The sequence below is a fragment of the Schistocerca cancellata genome, chromosome 3 (assembly GCF_023864275.1).
Source record: "Schistocerca cancellata isolate TAMUIC-IGC-003103 chromosome 3, iqSchCanc2.1, whole genome shotgun sequence".
NCBI lineage: Eukaryota > Metazoa > Arthropoda > Insecta > Orthoptera > Acrididae > Schistocerca > Schistocerca cancellata.
In genome coordinates, this window is record NC_064628.1 from 13,835,852 (window position 1) to 13,859,507 (window position 23,656).

The 23,656-nt window shown below is 42.7% G+C and overlaps 1 protein-coding gene across 1 annotated transcript in view; it reads left to right on the top strand.

The window, feature by feature from the left end:
• Window positions 1–7,287: 7,287 nt before the first annotated feature.
• Window positions 7,288–23,656, top strand: part of LOC126176023 (p21-activated protein kinase-interacting protein 1-like) — a 74,548-nt gene continuing 58,179 nt past the window's right edge. The window contains exon 1 of the mRNA XM_049923150.1: window positions 7,288–7,467. Within this exon, the coding sequence (XP_049779107.1) occupies window positions 7,384–7,467 (84 nt within the window). The 5' untranslated portion in view covers window positions 7,288–7,383. The remainder of the gene's footprint in view (window positions 7,468–23,656) is intronic.

The window sequence follows — 23,656 nt, forward strand, 5'->3', positions numbered from 1 at the left end:
ATTTTGTCATCTTATATGCCAGAATTTGGTCTGAAGGTATGTGCTCCACAGTAATTTGTGCTGACTTTATTTTTTCCCTTATGAAGTGGTGTCTTGTATCTATATGTTTGGTTTGACTCTTATAGCCACTAGTATTAGGCAGGTCAATTGCTGCCTTGTTGTGACATAATACTTTGACAGGGTCTTTTTTGAGGTTTGGTGATATTTCATTGCATAGCTTTTGAAGCCATAGAGCCTTCTGACATGATGAGGCCAGAGCCATACATTCTGCCTCAGTTGTAGATAAGATCACTGTTGGCTGGTTCTTACTCTGCCAAGATATCACTGCTCCTTGTGATTTAAACAGATATCCAGTTATTGACTTTCTGTCTTCAGAATCTCCAGCCGAGTCTACATCACGGTAACCTACTATGTGACAGTCCTCTGATTTGGAAAACAAAAGTTTCATATCCTTATTACCTTTTAGATATCTGAAGATTCTTTTGACCGCTTGCCACTGCAGTATGCCTGGATTATTACAAAAACGGCTAACAATTCCTATCGTAAAAACTAGGTCCGGCCTTATTGTAAGAGGTCCATGACTAAGGAATTTATTGCTAGCACACTCGAGCAGATGTAATTTCGATGGATTGCTCATGCGCTGCCTGCAATATGTAAACTATAAGAGAATCTCAGACCAAAGAGCAATGTTGGCTGCAGTAGGAACTGTGTGGCAGTAGGAGTAAGTAGTAGCTAGCAATCTGGCGTATCGAGTTGGGTGGGCCAGTCATGGGGAGCGATGGCAGTGCCTGAGCGATGTAGTATAAGGTAAAAGCAGCCTCGTGCATATGTACTATTGTTATATCAAGTCCCATGTAAAAAATATTTTAATAATAATCTTTCTTATAAAAAATTAACTGTTGACAATCATTCATCTCAATTTAAAGAATTTACTAATCTCTCTAATCCATGGTCATCCCAATTATTGTAAAGAAAAAATCAGTTGTTCTTTTTATATATGACAAATCTATTGGACAGCATTTCACTGGGCTGTGCCAGAAAAATTTCTTATAGGACCAGATATATATGCGTTATCCGGCGACTTCATTGAGGTAAGATTTTTCAATTTATTAAGAATAATCTTTCAGGGTCATGATGCAGCACTGCTGACGTCCAAAATTTACCAGTTTAAATTCACAGTCAATTATTGAAAGGTTATATATGAGTCACATTTTTTGTTGGGAAGTTACGCTGAATGTGAATGATATACAATTATATTTTTACTGTGGAGAGATTACACTTGTCGACTACTGGCCAGGATCGTATTTTTTTGTGAATTTCTGGGAAGTAGTCAGTTATATATGTGCTCTTATTTACTGAATGTTAAATGTAGTTCGCATCTGGAGCAATACATTTATTAATTTGTTACTCTTTCTTTCACAGATCATCGGCAATTTATTGCTATTTGTTGTTATTGTATTTGTTCAATTTTGCTTCGTCTTTGATTTTGTGCCTACCTTAGAGTTGTGAAAATGCCGCGAAAAACTGCTAACAGTACATTGCGATGTGTAATGAGTGACAAAGCCGACTTGAAAAATTTAACTGATAATACTAGCGACACTCAGTGCCATAATGATAATCCTCCAATTATAGATAATCAGTGCATGCCGACCACAAGTAATGATTTTATTTCAAATGATGAACAGACAAGTTCAATTATGTCCACACTTATTTAACACTTGATGACGTGGCATGCTCCGTTACAATGAATGCTGCCCAGTTTGATACATCTGATTTGCAAAATTTGCACGGTAAACAGATAAATGTTTCTAACGAAAATGAACAATGTAGTCAAAATACGTCAGATTTATTTGATTCCAATGTAGTGACCAACAGTGCACATCCGATTGGCAAACCTTTTCATGAATCAGACAATGACGAAATAGTTACATAAGACGTGACACATGCAGATACATCATCAAAGAAATAAACTGATAAATCAAGGTTACATTATTTTCGCATGTGTTCAATGTGTTGCTGTAGTATTTTTTTTTTTTTTTTTGCAGAGAAACTTTCAAGATTTATTGTTTAACTATCTGACCGTATCCAAGATGGCTTTGGTTGGACAATCACTGTTTAATTTTGAAAAGTTGACCGGTATGACAAACTACAACGACTGGAAATTCACGATGGAAATGTACCTGAAACATGAGGGACTATGGGATACAATTGCTGGCACTGACGAAGATGAGTAGAATGTACAGAAAGCATTATCGAAATTATGTTTATCTGTAAATTCATTTGTGTATCCAAAACTTTGTGGAGCAATGACTGCTAAAAAAGCATGGCAAAATTTACAATCTGCATTTGAAGATAAGAGTTTATCTAATTATATTGGGCTGTTACAATGCATAATGAATGTACGATTGGTTTCTGAGAAAAACATGGAGGCGTATTTATCGAAAATTATGTCACTTGCTCAACAAATTCGAAGCATTGGTAAGAAAATGGACGATGATTTCGTAGCTGCAATTATGCTAAGTGGACTTTCGGCAGATTTCCAACCGTTAATGATGCCAATTGAGAATTCGGGTGTCAAGATTACTAGTGATTTAGTAAGTTAGCGATTAATTCAAGAATCGACGAAACGTCAGTTTGCATTCACAAATGAGACCACAGATTCGGCGCTGACAGCTAGTAACCAGAACAGTAAACACCAGAAGACGAATATCCAACGTGATGTGCGAAATATCAAGCCTTTTAAGTGTTGTAAATGTCAGAAACCTAGTCACAAGGCGAATGAGTGTACAACAAAGAAGATACCAAATAAATTTTCAAATTCTGTGAATGCAGTGAGAACTGAAAATGAAACTGTGTTAATGGCTGTAACTGCATCTTCGTATCATAGTGATGGCTGGTATGTGGATTCCGGCTGTTCACGACACATGACGAATCAAAGAGACTCGTTCAACACTTTCCAATTGACCACAGCTGCTAAAGTGACAGTAGCAGATAATAGCAACCTTCAGGTTATTGGAGAAGGTGATGTTCATCTTCGAGTTATTTGTGACGACAAGAATAAACAGATAACTGCTAATGATGTTGTGTATGTTCCAAACCTTGCTTACAACCTACTGTCAGTCAGTCAGATAACAAGACGTGGATTGTGTGTATTGTTTGACAATGTGCAGTGCGGTGTATACAATAAAAGTGATGTAATTGTTTCTGGAACACCAGTAGCAACTGCAACTCAAATAAATGGTATGTATCGGTTAGATTACGCAGATGTTGTAGAAATTGACAGTTATGAATTGTGGCATCGAACATTGGGACATTTGAATCGTGTAAGTATGCATTTATTAAAAGAAAAAATGGATGATGGACTGAACTGGACGAATGTCATTTTAGATCCGTGTATTCCCTGCATAAAAGGTATTCAGTTTCGACAACCGTTTCCTAAAACATCAAGTAGAAGAGCAAAAGATCTACTTGACATTGTGCATTCTGATGTTTGTGGATCAATGAGCATGTCTTCATGGGGAGGATCACGATATCTTCTCACTTTTACGGATGATCTGTAAAGAAAATCTTTTGGTTATGTGCTAAAATCAACAACAGAAGTCTGTAACACATTCATCGAATTCAAAGCATGAGTAGAAAATGAAACTAGTCGAAAAATCAAAATACTTCGAACAGACAATGGAAAAGAGTTCGTCAATCGGCACATGAAGTTATTTTTAAAGACGAATGGAATTCAACATGAAACCACAACTCCTTACACGCCAGAACAGAATGGTGTTGCAGAACGCTTAAATCGGACAATCATTGAAAAAGCAAGATCAATGTTAACAGATGCAGTTCTAAGTAGACAATTTTGGGCTGAAGCTGTAAATACAGCAATTTATTTAAAGAATCGATCTCCAACAAAAGCTCTTAAGAATGTCATTCCTGAGGAGTTATGGAGTGGTCATCAGATAAATCTGAGTCATTTGCGAATCTTTGGATGTCGAGCATTTGTACATATACCAAAAGAAAAAAAGGACGAAATTAGAAGACAAATCTAAGGATCTTATCTTTCATGGATATTGCGAAGATTCTAATGCATATCGTCTGATTGATCCAAATTCACCAAAGACAATTGTGAAAGCCCGTGATGTGCAATTCATCGAAAACTCAAAGTGCACTTGTGGAAACAGTATTCCAAACAGTAACCCAATTGACAATAATCGTATAGACAGTCGTCAACTAACGCCAGCACCTAACATCATTGAAGAGGCAAATGAACTGACACAACATGCTGAAGTTGACAGAAATCCAGTTTATCTTGAATTAGTACAAAGTGACACGAAGAAAACAGTAGATAGCAATGTATATAGTCACACGGAAGTTACGCAGCCAGAAATGTAACCAGAAATTAGAAAATCATCACGTGAAAGAAAACCAAATACTAAATATTTTAATGATGACTTTGCTTGTCTTGCTTGTATTTCTGAACCAAATTCGTATGAAGAGGCAATGAATTGTGACGACTGTGGAAAATGGAAGGAAACCTTAGATAATGAATATAAATCATTACTTGAAAATGAAACATGGATTTTGACTGGTTTACCACCAGGCAGGAAGGTAATTAATTCGAAATGGGTGTTCAAGGTGAAAGAAACGTCAAATAGTAAAATTGAACGTTATATGGCTCGTTTTGCAGCGAAAGGTTATTCCCAAATACCGGGAATAGACTTCGATGAAACGTTGTCGCCTGTTGTTCGTCATTCTTCACTTCACAACCTATTAGCTTTATCAGCTGAATTTGATCTTGACATTGAACATATGTATGTCCAAACTGCATTGCTATATGGTGACATCGATGAGGAAGTTTATATTCGTCAACCTGGAGGCTACGGGAAGGAAGGGGGAGGGGATGAAGGTTTGCAAACTGAAGAGGGCAATTTATGGTCTAAAACAGGCGTCACGCATTTGGAATATGAAATTAGATATGACATTACACAAAATGAACCTAAAGAAGTCAGAATATGATTCTTGCATTTACTTCAGAACCGAAAAACGAAATATACTCATTACATCTGTTTCTGTAGACGACTTGATCATTTTCTCTAATATAAGTAATAGGTGGAAGAAAGAACTGAAGAAAGGATTAATGAGTCAGTTTAAGATGAGAGATCTTGGTGAACTTAGTTGTTGTCTTGGCACGAGAATAAAACGAAACAGGAAACAAGGGACGATTAGTATTGATTAAAGCAAATATGCACCAAACATACTCAAGAAATTTGGTATGGAACATTGTAATCCGGTTGCATAGCCATTTGAACGTGGTTCGAAGCTGCAAAAGTGTGAAAATAAATTGACAGATGAAGAAAACCTTGTGTAACATCGTATTCCTTATCAGCAAGCTGTAGGACCACTACCGTATTTAGCTCAAAGCACAAGACCGGACATTGCATATGCTGTGGGGGTTCTAAGTTGATTCAGTTCTAATTATCGAAAAATCCACTGGGAAGCGACCAAACGAATTATGCGATACATTAAAGGCACAGTCAATGTATGACTAACTTTCCGAAAAAGTGGAACAACTGAAATTGAAGGTTTCTGTGATGCTGATTATGCATCAGCGGCTATCAACGACTGGCTATATCTACAAGTTAGCTGGGACAGCAGTTTCCTGGACTTCAAAACGACAACAAACCGTCGCTCTATCAACTACAGAAGCTGAGTATATGGCTTTATCAGCAGCAGCGCAAGAAGCGGTATACCTTCAAGGATTGCTTCGTGAATTGTGTGTTATGCATAGTGAAAAACCAGTAAGTGTATGCTGTGATAATAGAGGTGCCATTGTACTGAGTCACAATGGTGTGCATCACACACGAACAAAACACATTGATGTGAGGCACCACTATATTCGTGATTTATCTAAAACAGGAAAATTCAGTGTGAAACCTGTAAATACCGATAAGCAGCAAGCTGATTTTTGACAAAGGCACTGCCTAAAGGTAAACATCTGTGGTGCTGTCAAGCTGTGGGACTTTCAGAGTTCACGAATTGACATCTGGAGAACTTGTGGGGGTGTTGGGAACATTCACATTTTACTCTTTGATGTGATGTATGTGTGGTAGTTTATGTTTTCTCCTTGATCTTCGTTATGTACATCGCTGAATAAATGGTCTCTAAAAATGTGTGTTCCTGGCAATACGGTGTATTGTGTATTTGATTAAAAGGTCAACTTTATATTCTCACAGAGGACTAATTAGAGTCAATATCTAATAGTAACACTACAAATGTCTGACAACATACAAATAAATTCAACCTGCTAATCAGTCTGATTCTACCCAAAGTACTTTTTTCACTTCAAGTTGCAGCCATATTGTTATCCATTTCATTGTAAGTTGTTGAATACAGTACAAAATCTATATAAAAAAAAACACTTTATAAATGTGGTAGAGTGCAAGTAATTTAGTATGCTCTGTCATACAATATAGTCTGCTGGCTCACTGCTTCAATTAATCTGGCGTCATAGTAACGAAGTGAAACAATTTACAGCAAACAACGAAAGAACAACAAACAACTGACATCACCCACGAAAACCATGGCGAAACGAAATATGGAGATCAGCGCTGACCGCAGGGCCGTGTATCAGGGGGAAATGAGCTTGAGCGTTACGTTATCAACAACAGAGGGGTGACTGCAGCTGTCAACACTTTCTTCCAGAGAAATCTTGACGGTGCCGTGTCGTGACGGCCTGTGTGAATTGGCCTCAAGTTGTAGCATATGTCACTGAATCAGGGATATTCGGCTGCTTTTACATGTATTTAATGATCATTCACGTTAATCAACTGGTAAAATAATTAAAAACACACTTTAATTCTTATGGCTACTTTCTCGCCGCTTGGGGCGCTAGCGTTGCACCAACTGTCGGACAGTAACATTTTTCACATCAGAGAGTGTCCCGACTGTATATGTCAGACAGTGATACACCTGGTAAGGTATATGCAAATAAAGGCACGTCCGCAGGGAAGGCAGCATAACGTGCCACGAGTTCTCTATGTACACTCTATCTGTTCAGTTCACCCACACATTAAAAACTCGATTAAGAACTGCATTTGCAGATATACTTGAAGTACCTTCAGTAGAAAAATGTGGTTAGCGTACGGAAACAGCCTGTTCCGACAGCAAAGTGGCAAGTAGGTTCTGCCGTCACCCTTTGGGTCAGTTTGAAATGAATGTGACTTTTGACTGCTTTGTTGAAATGCTTTGGCGATTGCGCATCGAGTTGATCGACAATCTATACTGTATCGATACTCCACATCCAACACTTCACTACTAATCGCACGTGTTTTTGTTTACATGTTTGGTAGAGTTTTTGTATCCGTGTAGGCTTACCAAGTGATTGGAGTAATGAGTGTTACTAGTTTGGAAATAATAGTAGGAACTTATGAAGAATTTCTACTGGGTTATCGAGTGATCAAGACTGAGATTAAGGTATTCTAAACAGTTGTCATATTTTATTCAGAGAAAAATTGTTGGAAGCCAGGTTTCTTGCTCTGATTATGACATGTCACACTTTCAACGGCAATGAGTGTATGTCCATCCAATTACTTGCGTTCTGTTTGCGCTATTTGTTTGCTCTCTTCCTGTATAACAGTCACAGTTTGCTCACATAAACCCCGCAAAGAGAAGTGCATCTCGAAGAATGTATTTTTATGAGCAGATTATGTGGTTTTCCATTACAGCGACCAAACGGCGTTTGCAATTTTCTCTTAACAACTTGAAGCTCCTCATTCACAGTATCTACAAGTGAACTAACGTCGTGTTCCACTCCATATTTTCACCTAGTTATGCTCTCATTGACTAACTGCAGTGTTACTCGTATAACGACATACAACTAGTTTTTTTTTCATGAAGAACTTAAGTTAAAATTTATATACTTTAAATGCTGCTTGCTAGTCTTTTACGCACTTTGTTATTTTATCTCTGGAATAATTTATTAGTAGTCTGTCTGTATAATATGTACAATTCTACAGTACTTGTAGAATCACAATTCCCTGTACACATGCTGATTTGTTTACTTAGTCAACCTGGGAACATTTTACAGTGATATTGGATTTGTCATCACTGTACAATGAAAACAGGTAACTCATAATGTACAAACAAGTTTCTTATAAAGTTGGGACAGTTGGTAATCTGTGGCCTTGCTGAAGGAACCATCCCAGCATTTATCTGAAATTATTTAGGAAAACTATAGAAAATCTAAGTTAGGATGGCCAGACTCCATCCTTTCAAATATGAGCACATTCTCCTTAACAGTTGCACTGTTTTGTATGATTGGCCCCTTTTGTACAATGTTCATTTGATCATACACAGTTTACACCAGATAACATACACTGTAAAGGGGATTACAGAAGTATCTGGTTCCACCCATCTGCTTTGACCCAGCCCCCAGGGGCTCAGCATTCATTTGCTGGGTACGGGCTTGGCGACCCCGGGGTTCCTGAGCTGGGGACTGGTAAGCGCCACCTGTCCCCCGTCACCGTAAGCTCTGAGTACACTTCAGCGACCACCGTGCGGCGCGGCGGTGGAACGTTGTGTGTCTCAGGGAATGGGGATCTTGGCTTGACCGCCCGGATCGCGAGGATGGAACAAACCTCTATAAAAAAAAAACCTCAATCTTCCGGTGTGCTCCACGCCTATGAGATGCATGGCTGTTGAGGTGGAACAGTCGCAAGCGGGCAACCTCTGGGGCACCTGCCACACCCCAGTTGTATAGGGCTTACTCAGGCATGCGGGGCTCTGTCTGAGCGGACCTTTAGTTCCCTAGCTGCTCGTGGGATCGAGATGGAACCCTCGAACTTTTCTTCTTTTCCTCCCAGCGGAAAGGGTGGGCCGCTGGTAGGTTCTAACACCCAATCTAACAAGAGGGCTCGTGTAGCCAGTCCTCCTAATTCAGGTACTAGTAACAGAACGCATTCTGCTTCTCAGAATGTGTTTCTCATAATTAAAAGAAAAGATGGGAGTTTTGAAAAAGTTTCGCCATTTTATATACAGAAGGGCTTAGAGGGTATTGCTGGCACGTTAAAGTCTGTAAAGCGCTTGCGCAATGGCACCTTGCTGGTTGAAACATCTAGCTTCCAGCAAGTCTAGAACCTTCAGAAGGCACAATTTCTTGGGGAGTTTGCGATAGAGACTGAATTTCACAACACCTTGAACTACAGCAAGGGTGTTGTGACTTGCAGAGATCTTGTCGACATCCCCCAAGACGAACTGAAGTCTGAATGGTCCCGGGAAGGAATTGTCGACGTGCAACACATTATGAAACGGGTGGATGGTGCTCTCATAAAAACTGACTCATTTATTCTTACGTTTAACAGCACCAAATTGCCAGAGCATGTGAAGGCAGGTTTCCTACGTCTCAGTGTACGGCCTTATTACCCCAATCCCATGCGGTGTTTTAAATGCCAACACTTTGGCCACACTACTCTCGGCTGTAAAGGGGAAGCCACTTGCGGGAAATGTGGTAAAGCCGCTCATGAGGGAGTTGATTGCTCCTCTCCTCCCAAGTGTGTCAACTGCTCTGGGGATCATCCTGTGTGGAGTAGGGAATGTAGAGTTTTCCTTGAGGAACGGAAGATCCAGGAACTTAAAACCACCAAACGCATCCCGTACGGTGAGGCAAAGAAAATTTACCAGTCCCTGCAGCCGCCCACGTTCGCTGCTTCCTTTTCTTCCGTTCTGAAACAGCCAGTCTTGAAAACTGATGCCGCTACACAAACGGAGGTTGCTACTGTCAGCACTAGCACCTGTGTTTGTCAATGTACGTGTGCTGCTGCTGTTCCTGTGCAGCCTGCTGCTCCTCCCCGGCCTTCTGACCAGGCCGTGGTAGCTGACGTCATGGAACTTCCTGCCCCTTCCCAGGTCCAGTCTTGTGCCATGCCTAGCGCTTCTACACCCCCTACTGCTTCTGAGGTTTTGGCTCCAATGCCACCTCAGGCCAGAAAATCGAAGCACAAGACAAAGGTGAAGACTCGCCCGCTAAAGGAGACTGAAGTTGTACAGTCTGCTGATGTGGATGTCATTCTCTCTGACGTCTCTCTCGACTCCTCTTCTGAGGCGATGGAGGTAGATGCCAGACTGGGGCAATCGTCTCGCCCCAAAACTGAGCCTCCACCTGTTGTGGGTTCTCCTCCCCGACAGAAAGTGCGACTGAAGGTACTCCCGCCCCGATAGATGGCTCCCATTATTCAGTGGAACATGAATGGATTCCGGGCACATGTGGAGGAACTGCACCTCCTAGCACGGCAACGCCCCCTGTGCTTGTGTTTACAGGAAACACATCTAAAACAATCTGATGCTCCTGTACTCAGGGGCTATAGGTTGTATCGCAAAGATGACCTGACTGGAGACAGGGCCAAAGGCGGAGTCGCCGTGTTTGTCGATAATGACCACCACTCCTCTGCTCTCCCCCTGGATACTGACCTGCAAGCAGTTGCAGTTGCAATTTATTCCGGTCGGAGGCTTACCGTTTGCTCCCTTTATTTACCCCCTCTGGATGCAGTGAACTTAGAGGCTCTCACAAATCTTATCGACCAACTCCCCCGCCCGTTTCTCCTCCTGGGAGACTTCAATGCCCATCATGTCCTGTGGGGCTCCACTTCTATTTGCGCTCGAGGTCGAATTTTCGAGAGCCTCCTCACATCTCAAGTGTTGTGCATCCTCAACACAGGTACTCCGACTCATTTCTCTAGTGCTACAGGGTCATTCTCAGCCATTGACCTATCTTTCTGCTCTCCAACCCTCACTGACTCCGTTCACTTGGAGGTCATTGACGACCTACATTCCAGCGATCACTTCCCTATCCGCATTCATCTCCTGGATGGTGTATTGCTGGAGCAGCGGCCACCATCGTGGATGATTGGCAGGGCTAACTGGCCACTGTTCACTCGGTTGGCTGTCTTTGACCGCCACAACAGCGTACAGGAATGGGTGGGTCACATCACGCTTGTGATCCACCATGCTGCTGACCTGTCCATACCACAGTCTTCTGGCACTCTTAAGCGGCGCCTTGTGCCTTGGTGGACAGAAGAGTGCCGTTCAGCCATCTGTGACAGGCGTGCGGCTCTTTGCCGATTTAAATGCCGCCCAGCAGCGGTCAATCTTACCGCTTTTCGTATCGCGAGAGCCAGGGCACGCCGTGTCATTAAAGAGAGCAAGAAAAGGTCATGGCATAAGTTTCTGGACTCCATCAACCGTTCCACTTGTTCCACAAAGGTATGGGAAGCCATCCGGAGGATTTCCGGTAAACACAGCCGTTTACCAATAGCTGCAGTCCTGAACCAGGGATGCCTCCAAATGACACCCAGCGCCATAGCCCAGTCGCTGGCAGAGCATTTTGCACAAAGTACTGCCACTGCAACCCAGGATCCAGCGTTTCGTCGCTACCGTGCGACTGTCGAAAGAGCGAATTTGAACTTTCGGTCTACATCTACATCTACATCTATACTCCGCGAGCCACCTTACGGTGTGTGGCGGAGGGTACTTATTGTACCACTATCTGATCCCCCCTTCCCTGTTCCATTCACGAATTGTGCGTGGGAAGAACGACTGCTTGTAAGTCTCCGTATTTGCTCTAATTTCTCGGATCTTTTCGTTGTGATCATTACGCGAGATATATGTGGGCGGTAGTAATATGTTGCCCATCTCTTCCCGGAATGTGCTCTCTCGTAATTTCGATAATAAACCTCTCCGTATTGCGTAACGCCTTTCTTGAAGTGTCCGCCACTGGAGCTTGTTCAGCATCTCCGTAACGCTCTCGCGCTGACTAAATGTCCCCATGACGAATCGCGCTGCTTTTCGCTGGATCATGTCTATCTCTTCTATTAATCCAACCTGGTAAGGGTCCCATACTGATGAGCAATACTCAAGAATCGGACGAACAAGCGTTTTGTAAGCTACTTCTTTCGTCGATGAGTCACATTTTCTTAGAATTCTTCCTATGAATCTCAACCTGGCGCCTGCTTTTCCCACTATTTGTTTTATGTGATCATTCCACTTCAGATCGCTCCGGATAGTAACTCCTAAGTATTTTACGGTCGTTACCGCTTCCAATGATTTACCACCTATGGCATAATCGTACTGGAATGGATTTCTGCCCCTATGTATGCGCATTATATTACATTTATCTACGTTTAGGGAAAGCTGCCAGCTGTCGCACCATGCATTAATCCTCTGCAGGTCTTCCTGGAGTACGTACGAGTCTTCTGATGTTGCTACTTTCTGAGGTTCTGAGGCCTACAACTCCCCTTTCTCCATGTGGGAACTTGAGTCGGCTCTTATTGAGACTTCTGACACTGCACCAGGTTACGACCGCATCCGGTACTCCATGCTTAGACATCTGCCAGCGGTGTCAAAGGAAATCCTCCTTGAATGTTTTAATCTCATATGGCACACAGGAGTGTTCCCAACCTCGTGGAGGGAGGCAATCCTCATCCCTCTCCTCAAACCAGGTAAGGACCGCACATGTCCCAGTAGTTATCGTAGTATCGCCTTGACAAGCTGTGTCGGAAAGACTCTGGAACGGATGGTTAACCGTCGTCTCGTCTGGCTGCTAGAGACCAGACAGCTCCTTAGCCGCTTTCAGTGTGGACTCCGAAAATTTCGATCCACAGTCGACAACCTGACCCTCCTCGAGGCGGCTATTCAGCAGGCTTTCCTCCATCAGCATCACTGTATCGGTATCTTCTTTGATATCAGTAAGGCATATGATACTACTTGGAGACACTGTATTCTTGCACAACTGCATCAATGGGGCTTTCGTGGCCGCCTCCCTATTTTCATTCGGTCTTTCCTGTCTCAGCGGTTTTTTCGGACCCGTGTTGGTAACACACTGTCTGATCGCTTTGAGCAAGAGAACGGTGTCCCCCAGGGCAGTGTTTTAAGCGTTACCCTCTTTGCCATAGCAATCAACAGTATAACGTCTACAGTGAGGAGTCCAGTACAGTGCTCCTTGTTTGTGGACGACTTTGCTGTTTTCTGTTCCTCCTCTAGTGTTGCATCCGCGAGCCGTCAATTGCAACTAACGGTGCGGCGGTTAGAGGAGTGGGCTGCAAAGACGGGTTTTAGGTTTTCTGCCGATAAGTGTGTTTGTGTTCATTTTAATCGTTCTCGTCGTCTTTTTATGTTGCCTGCCTTGCATATGGGGGATACTGTCCTACAGTTTGGAGACACAGTGCGGTTTCTGGGCCTCATTTTTGACTCCCGGTTGTCATGGTTGCCACACCTACGTGACTTGAAAGTCAGAACGCTGAAGGCACTGAACATCCTCAAGTGCCTCAGCCACAGGTCTTGGGGAGCGGACAGGGCGCGTCTCCTTCAGTTTTATCGAGCTTTCGTGCGCTCACGGCCGGACTATGGCTGCACAGTATATGGGTCAGCGAGGCCGTCTTATTTGCGGATCCTTGACGCTGTTCACCATGCTGGGATTCGACTGGCTACGGGTGCTTATCGGACCAGTCCCGTACCCAGCCTCTGTGCTGAGGCTGGCGAACCACCACTTACCATCCGGCGGCAGCTCCTGCTGGTGCGCCAAGCTTGTAAGTTTCTTGCAGCTCCCAGCTCGCCTGCTCACCATCTTGTTGCCCTTCCACCTCTGGATCGCCTTTTTTCCCGCCGTCCCTGGGCTACGTTGCCGTTTGGGATCAGAGTGCACCGTGTGCTTGAGTCCCTCGGTGTGGAGTCTGTCCAACCCCAAATCCTGGGTTTTAACTGCCTGCCACCCTGGTTACTAATGAGGCCACGTGTGATTTTAGATTTATTGCAGTACAAGAGAGATTGCACTCCTGCCACCGTTTTTACTGCAGCATTTTCTGCTATTTTATCTGAGCACCACGACTATGTAGCTGTTTTTACGGATGGGTCGAAACAAGGGGATTCCGTGGGTTGCTCAGTTGTTTTTCCGGATCGTGTCCTCAAGGTCCGCCTGCCTCAGACTTTTACTGTCTTTGATGCAGAATTGTCTGCGATCTTGCGGGCACTGGAGCCGATGAGACTTTCTTCCTCTCTTAAATTTCTTGTCTGTTCCGATTCACTCAGTGCCCTTCAATCATTGCACCATTTGTATCCGGCGGATAAAGTAGTCCAGACCATCCAGGATGCCCTCCTCCGGCTACAGCGACTGGGGAAGGTTGTAGCTTTCTACTGGGTTCCGGGGCATGTCGGCATTGCTGGGAATGAAAGGGCAGATCTCGCAGCCAAGGAGGCGTGTCTTGATCCACACGTATCTCAGTGTGCTATCCCGTTGCACGCACTCACCTCGCTGTTGAGCTCCCGAGTCATGTGTCGGTGGGAGGATGAGTGGCTGGAAGTGACTGACAATAAGCTCCGTCTAGTCAAGCCAACAACGCGTGTGTGGTGTACTTCCTTTCAGCCCCGTCGACGGGACGAGGTTCTCCTCACTCGGCTTCGAATAGGCCACAGCCCTTTGACGCATGGCTTCCTGCTCCGGCGAGAAGACCCTCCATTGTGTGGTGCTTGCGGCGTCCAGGTCACTGTGAGCCACATTTTACTGGATTGTGTTTTATTTTCTGACCAGCGGTCCTCGGCTGATTTGCCAGCGGACCTGCCAACTCTTTTAGGCAACACTCGGACGAATGTGGTTAAAGTTTTACAGTTCTGTGCCTTGTCAAATGTTTTTACAAAGATTTTAGGGAGAGGATATTAATTTGCTCACTGTGTGACAAGCTCGCCCATCTTTTATGTAAGTGGCCAGCCAATGACACTTTCCTGTGTCATTCTTGTTGCTATGTTTTCCCTTCCCTTAGCTTTTACTTTCTTATGTAGTAATTTCTCTCTTTTCCTGCTTTCTTTGAATGTGTTTTTCAGTTTTATTAGGTCTCTCCACATTCGTTCCTTTTAATGTGTGTCAGGGCGCTGATGACCTCGATGTTGAGCGCCCACACACACACACACACACACACACACACACACACACACACGCTTTGACCCATGACATCATCAGTATGCTGGAAATGGCTATTCCAAGTGTCTCCAGTATAGCGCCTATGATGTCACTACATACACAATGGCAACAAACACGAAAATACGCATAAATAAGACTGTAACATCTCCGTCCAAAAATATAATCAAACTGTGGGACAGCCGCAGGAAATTGGGGATTTAGGTCGGGGACAGGCTATATATACATATATTTAAAAAAATAAATAAAAAAACTAAAAATAAAAAACCACAATCCCAAAACATGGAAAAAAATTTTTTTCACCATTCTGTTACACCAGCAAAAATTTACAAGAATTGGAAACTTCCCTTGAGCTATATAGGTGAACCACAGCTGACAATACCAAAACACCAACTCCTACAACAAAAACTGTGAAAATTGGAGTAGGACATTTCCCTTGACCTGTACAGTTCAACCACAGCTGACAATATCAAAACACCAACACCTACAACTAACACTACAAAAATTGGAATAGGGCATCTCCTGTGATTTGTATAGGTCAACCACAGCTGATGATACCAAAACACAACAACTAAACCCACAAAAAATAAAACCAAAACCACAACCCCTCAAAACTCAAACATCCCAACATAAATTAAAACACATTCAAACTTCCTGGCAGATTAAAACTGTGTGCCCGACCGAGACTCGAACTCGGGACCTTTGCCTTTCGCGGGCAAGTGCTCTACCAACTGAGCTACCGAAGCACGACTCACGCCCGGTACTCACAGCTTTACTTCTGCCAGTACCTCGTCTCCTACCTTCCAAACTTTACAGAAGCTCTCCTGCGAACCTTGCAGAACTAGCACTCCTGAAAGAAAGGATATTGCGGAGACATGGCTTAGCCACAGCCTGGGGGATGTTTCCAGAATGAGATTTTCACTCTGCAGCGGAGTGTGCGCTGATATGAAACTTCCTGGCAGATTAAAACTGTGTGCCCGACCGAGACTCGAACTCGGGACCTTTGCCTTTCGCGGGCAAGTGCTCTACCAACTGAGCTACTGAAGCACGACTCACGCCCGGTACTCACAGCTTTACTTCTGCCAGTACCTCGTCTCCTACCTTCCAAACTTTACAGAATCTCTCCTGCGAACCTGCCAGGAAGTTTCATATCAGCACACACTCCGCTGCAGAGTGAAAATCTCATTCTTAAAACACATTCAGTCCATAAAAACACAAAACATCACAACTTGAGAAGAATAGATGCAAAAAAAATTGCGTACTACCACCAACTCTGGCACTGCAAACTAAGTCCGCCACCTAAATGTCGCCCCCACCCCCCCTCACAGTATTCAAGCAGTGGGTGAACAAGTGTACTGTAACCTACTTCCTTTGTTTTCTGACTGCATTTCCTTAGGATTCTTCCAATGAATCTCAGTCTGGCATGTGCTTTACCGACGATCAACTTTACATGATCATTCCATTGTAAATCACTCCTAATGCCTACTCCCAGATAATTTATGGAATTAACTGCTTCCAGTTGCTGACCTGCTATATTGTAGCTAAATGATAGGGATCTTTCTTTCTATGTATTCGCAGCACATTACACTTGTCTACATTGAGATTCAATTGCCATTCCCTGCACCATCCGTCAATTCGCTGCAGATCTCCCTGCATTTTAGTACAATTTTCCATTGTTACAACCTCTCGATATACCACAACATCATCCGCAAAAAGCCTCAGTGAACTTCCGATGTCATCCACAAGGTCATTTATGTATATTGTGATAGCAACGGTCCTACGATACTCCCCTGCAGCACACCTGAACTCACTCTTACTTCGGAAGACTTCTGTCCATTGAGAATGACATGCTGCGTTCTGTTATCTAGGAACTCTTCAATACAATCACACAATTGGTCTTATAGTCCGTATGCTCTTGCTTTGTTCATTAAATGACTGTGGGGAACTGTATCAATCGCCTTGTGGAAGTCAAGAGACACGGCATCTACCTGTGAACCCGTGTCTATGGCTCTATGAGTCTCGTGGACGAATAGCACGAACTGGGTTTCACATGATCGTTTTTTATGAAACCCATGCTGAATCCTACAGAGTAGATTTCTAGTCTCCAGAAAAGTCATTATACTCGAACATAATATGTGTTCCAATAATCTACAACTGATCGACGTTAGAGATATAGGTCTATCGTTATGCACATCTGTTCGACGTCCCTTCTTGAAAACGGGGATGACTTGTGGCCTTTTCCAATCCTTTGGAATGCTACGCTCTTCTAGAGACCTACGGTACATCGCTGCAAGAAGGGGGGCAAGTTCCTTTGCATACTCTGTGTAAAGTCGAACTGCTATCCCATCAGGTCCAGCGGCTTTTCCTCTTTTGAGCGATTTTAATTGTTTCTCTATCCCTCTGTCGTCTATTTCGATATCTACCATTTTGTCATCTGTGCGACAATCTAGAGAAGGAACTACAGTGCAGTCTTCCTCTGTGAAACAGCTTTGGAAAAAGACATTTAGTATTTCGGCCTTTAGTCTGTCAAACTCTGTTTCAGTACCATTTTGGTCACAGAGTGTCTGGACATTTTGTTTTGATCCACCTACCGCTTTGACATAAGACCAATATTTCTTAGGATTTTCTGCCAAGTCAGTACATAGAGCTTTACTTTCGAATTCATTGAACGCCTTTTGCATAGCCCTCCTCACACTACATTTCGCTTCGCGTAATTTTTGTTTGCCTGCAAGGCTTTCGCTATATTTATGTGTGCTGTGAAGTTCCCTTTGCTTCTGCAGCAGTTTTCTATCTCGGTGGTTGTACCACGGTGGCTCTTTTCCATCTCTTACGATCTTGCTTTGCACATACTCATCTAATGCATATTGTACAATGGTTTTGAACTTTGTCCACTGATCCTCAACACTATCTGTACTTGAGACCAAACTTTTGTGTTGAGCTGTCAGGTACTCTGAAATCTGCTTTTTGTCACTTTTGCTAAACAGAAAAATCTTCCTACCTTTTTTAATGTTTCTATTTACGGCTGAAATCATCGATGCAGTAACCGCTTTATTATCGCAGATTCCCTGTTCTGCATTAACTGTTTCAAATAGTTCGGGTCTGTTTGTCACCAGAAGGTGTAATATGTTATTGCCACGAGTCGGTTCTCTGTTTAACTGCTCAAGGTAGTTTTCAGATAAAGCACTAAAAAAAATTTCACTGGATTCTTTGTCCCTGCCACCCATTATAAACATTTGAATCTCCCAGTCTATATCCGGCAAATTAAAATCTCCACCCAGAACTATAACATGGTGGGGAAATCTACTCGAAATATTTTCCAAATTTTCCTTCAGTTGCTTTGCCACAACAGCTGCTGAGCCAGGGGGCCTATAGAGACATCCAATTACCATGTCTGAGCCTGCTTTAACAGTGACCTTCGCCCAAATTATTTCACATTTCGGATCTCCGTCAATTTCCTTCGATATTATTGCACTTCTTATTGCTATAAACACGCCTCCCACTTCACTGTCCAGCCTGTCTCTGCGGTATACATTCTAATCTGAGTTAAGAATTTCATTACTGTTTACGTCTGGTTTCAGCCAACTTTCTGTCCCTAGTACTATGTGGATATTGTGACCATTTATTAATGAGAGCAGTTCTGGGACCTTTCTATAGACGCTCCTGTAGTTTACTATTACCACATTAATATTGTTATTCCCTGTTGCGTTTTGCCTACTACTACCTTGCTGCATCTCAGTAGGTGTCTTGTCAGGCCTAGGGAGGGAATTCTCTAACCAAAAAGCCCACATGTGCACTCCACGCGTACTCCGCTACCCTTGTAGCCACTTCCTGCGTGTAGTGCACGCCTGACCTATTCAAGGGGACCCTACACTTCTCCACCCGATAGCGGAGGTCGAGAAATTTGCACCCCAGATCTTCGCAGAATTGTCTGAGCCTCTGGTTTAAGCCTTCCACTCGGCTCCAAACCAGAGGACCGCAATCAGTTCTGGGAATGATACTACAAATAGTTAGCTCAGATTCCACCCCGTGAGTGAGGCTTTCCACCTTCACCAACTCAGCCAACCGCCTGTACGAACTGAGGATGACCTCTGAACCCAGACGGCAGGAGTCATCGGTGCTGACATGAGCAACAATTTGCAGTCAGGTGCACCCAGTGCTCTCTAGAGCCGCCCGTAGGGTCTGCTCCACATCTTGGGTGAGACCACCTGGCAAGCAGACAGAGTGAACACTGGCCTCCTTCTCTGCCCTTTCCACTATTTCCCTAAGGGGCTCCATAACCCGCCTAACGTTGGAGCTCCCATTCACTAATAAACCCCTCCCCCCCGTCTGCCTTCTGCCTTCTCGGACCTTGCTGAAGGAGCGGCCACGTGTCCACTCACAGGCAGAGCGGCCGATGCCACGCGGCCAGCCTCCACATTCACCCTCCGCCTCACGCGCCGCGAACGCCGCTGAACCTGCCACTCCCCTTGGGGAGAGGGTGGCCCAACCACACCCGGTACCCGCGTAGATATCTCGACAGCAGGGACAGTGGGTGAAGCATGTAACACCTGGGGTGTACCATGCGACGCACCAGACTCCCCACTGCCGCTACACTCAGAGGCAGCAGCCTGAAGACGACTGACCGCGGCCATCAACACATTCAGCTGTTAGCAAACAGTGCCCAGCTCCTCCCTCGTCCGTACACAGCAGTCACACATCCTATCCATCCAAAGAAATCAATTTACTGTAGAGAGTTAATCAACTTTTAACTAGACTGCTAATCCACTAAAGGTGGCTGATAGCTGACTAAACTGTTGTTACTAGACACTTCTTGTTGAAAACAATGGAAATAGCACTACCTGTCTCTGGACTGTATTGAAAACAAACACTAGCACTACTGGCACTACAACTGACTTAAGGGACTCTCTCTGACTGTATTCAAAACAAACACGAAATCTATGGAACACTATTACTAGCACTCGAAAATTAAAGCTTCGTAAAAGCAAAAACACACGGGAGAAGAAGTGACAAGTAAGAAAAATGCAGTTAATACTTAAATTAACGTAGCTCGCTTCACAGCAGACGTGACGCAGACGGTAGTTATGATGACACTGACACTACTAGTGACCATAACATCACTAAATTCACTGGCAAACAAAGATATAAACAACATGAACTATTTCACTGCAGCAATGAAATGAAACTAATGGGACAATTGTGGGAAGTTGGGGGCTTAGAGTGGAGACATGCTAAATATGCAGCAATAAGAATAATGCCACTGTTCCAAAACAAACAAAACTGAAAAATGAGAAACACGAAATTCTCAGGAATAGGTAGGGGAAAAAAGGAAATTGAATATTTAATTTGTTTTGTATAGCTCAAAGGAAAACAGCAATACAGTGCCCCCCCCCCCCCCCCCACACACACACACCTTAGAGACCTGTATCATGAATTTCACATGACATATAGCTCAAACGAAGACAACTATACCAAGAACCTACAACTAGAAGAACTATTATTAAAACCTGCTTACTTTTATTTTACATGTGGCAAGAGCTTTATCGACCAAACGCCTGCTCTATGAGCCTCTTCCACTTCTGTCTGTCCAATGTGCTCTTTTGTCCTGTTGCTGTTCGTCCTATTTATGTCCTCCCGAATGTTATCCCTCCATCTGATTCTGGGTCTTCCTCTAACTCTCATTCCATCTATTGTTCTCCTGAATGCTATTGTAGGTAGTCTATTCTCTGTCATTCTTGCCATATGGCCTGATCAATTCAATCTTCTCCTCATGAGCAGTTCGACGATGTTACGGTGTTTGTACAGCCCTCGTAATTCTTCATTTCTTCTTATTCTCCATTCCATGTTATTTTCGTCGTATACAGGTCCAGAAATTTTCCTTAGTACTTTTCTTTTGAATATTACAGTTTTTCTTCATCTTTCTTTCTAAATTCACATCCATATAACATCACAGGTATAATGGTCGATTGATATAAGCGGATTTTGAAGTTACTGCTAAGTGATCTTTTTCTTAGAATTTTGATGAAACTAAAAAAATGTCTTGTTTGCTGTTCCTAAATGGGCATCTATTTCTATATCTGTTCTGTTGTTATTACTAAAAATACTTCCTAGGTATTTGAAGTGGTCAACAGTCTTGAAATTGAATCCATCCATAGTCAAAGGTGCATCTTTTCTGGTTTTCCTGCTTACGGGCAGGTATTCTGTCTTTTCTTCATTAACATCTAATCCTGCTTTCTCAGCAATTTTCTAGTAATTTTGCATCATTCTGATTAATTCTGTTTTGGAACTACTTATTAGTGCTACATCATCTGCATAGGCAAGTTTTGTATTGTTCACATCCTGTAGCTGGATCTCCTGTGGACTTGTTTTAGAAAATTCTCTATCGAACTTCTGTAGGACAAGGTTAAATAAAATAGGTGAATGGCATCCCCTTATCTAAGTCCAGTGTACACCTTAAAGTCTTCAGTTTCTCCTACCGATGTCTTTATGCAACGTAAAGTTTTGCTTGCCTCTACACATTTTAACTAATGTGATCAATTTTGATGGTATTTTGAATTCCTTCATTATATTTAGGAGTGTCTATCAGTATATGCTATCATAGGCCTCTTTAAAATCTACGAATAATATGTGGACATCTACATTGAATTCCCACTTCTTCTGTTACTTGTCTTAGGGTGAATAAGTGATCTAATTGTTTGTATTAACGCCTGTATTCCAGTTGTGGGCCTCCATTCCTTAATAACTCAGCATATATCTGGTCTTCACCACAAGCTTTGTTATTCTTTAATTTCTTTATTGATTGCTGTATTTCATTTACTGATGGGGTAGTAACTGTATCAGCTGTATCAATTGTACCAGGTTCTTCCAGTTTAAAGTAAGAGTGTAGGTCATTTCAGTTGAGAAGTTGTGAAAAGTATGTCTTCCATCTTTTTTGTACGTCACTTTTGCTGGTCAGTATTTTCCCATACTGATCCTGTATAAACTGCTCCCTTTTGTTGAATTTAATAAAGGATTTTTTTTAAAAAATATTTTAATACATCTGCCTTGTCCTGTGATGTTGGAAATCGTCCTCTTCCTCTCTGACCATATTGTTATAGTATTCCCTTTTCTCTTGTCATAGGGTTCTTTGTGTTTCTTGGCGGATTTAATAGTACCTTTCCTTCAATGTCATGTTGTCCCTTTCTTTAATCCATGCATTCCTTGAGTTTCTGCTTTCCAGCACTTTTTCACGACACTTTGTGTTAAACCAAATTTTATTAGGTTGTTTTCTTTTACCTATGATTTTGGAAGCTGCTTCTTGAATACAGCCCTTAAGGTGTCTCCCTCTGCTTTCGACATCCTGCGGTTCTGAATTGCTCAGTCTCGGTTTTGTTACATTGCTCTCTATTTCTTTTGTAAAATTTTCTTTTATATTTACTTTCGCCAGGTTTCCTATGTTATATCTTGCAATTTCTTCTCTATTTCTATTTACTTTCCTTTTGAGTTTCACTTTCATTTTTGATATGATTAACATGTGGCCTGTGTCACAATCCGCTCTCCTAAAGGTTCTGACATCTTTAATACTGTTTTGGAATCATTTATGGATAGCTACATGATCAATTTGATTGACTACCTTTCCATCTGGTGATAGCTATGCTCCTAAAGGAATGCGTTTATGTTGAAATTACATGCTGTTTATTGTGAGACCATTTGTCATTGCAAAGTTTGTAAGTCAAACACCCATTATCTGAACTTTCCTCATGTAAGCTAAAATTACCGATGATTGGTTTGTAGATTTCTTCCTTTTCTACTTTGGCATTAAAATCTGCTAACACTGTTTTCACATTGTGCCTACTTAATGAGTTGTATGTTTGTTCCAGTTGGCTGTAGAATTCTTCCTTTGTGTTGTCATCCTTATCTTCTGTGGGTGCATGTGCATTTAGAAATGTAATGTCTAACCACTGCCTCTGAATAGTTATGTATGATGTACAGTTATTAACAAGTTTGAACTCCCTTATTGAGTCAGCTATTGATTTATGAATGTAGAAACCAGTTCCAAATTCATGGCGCTGACCGCAGTCTCCATACATTATTGTCCCATCTGCTATTTTCAGTGAATCTCTTCCCTGCCATCTTACTTCTTGGAGAGCTACCAGTTGCACTCCATATTTTCATAATTTGTTTGCTAGTATTTGGGCAGGTCCGGGGTGATACAGGCTTCTAATATTCCATGATCCAAAAGAGAATTCCTTGTGGCTTTGCCAGTTTTTGCTCAAGTAAATCCTGTCCTTTTTTTCTGAGGCTCGCGTTGAGTATCCTGACCATTTCATAATTTTACATGAGTGGGTTGGTAGACCTCTGCACAACCCCCAACCTGGAGGACCAGGAGTCTTGATTTTGGGGTACTCTACCCCTAGGAGGGTTGCCTTCACTGCAGCTGAGCAAGCCTCTCCTGCCCCTGCTAGTTTTGGTCCACCCCGGGTATTTTATTACCCCTATCCGCCACCTGGGGAGGCGACCGATGGGGGACTAGCAAACCCCATTAAAACCTAATAAGAGCAAAATTAGTACAACACACTGCATGATACCTACCACTATGAACTACTGAATATGAGCTTCAGTTACCAGTACAAACCACAAAAATCATGAAAAACTAGTTCATCATAAATTTTGATATCCATACACATCTCAAAGAGAATTACAAACATAAAGAAGCACATTGCACTT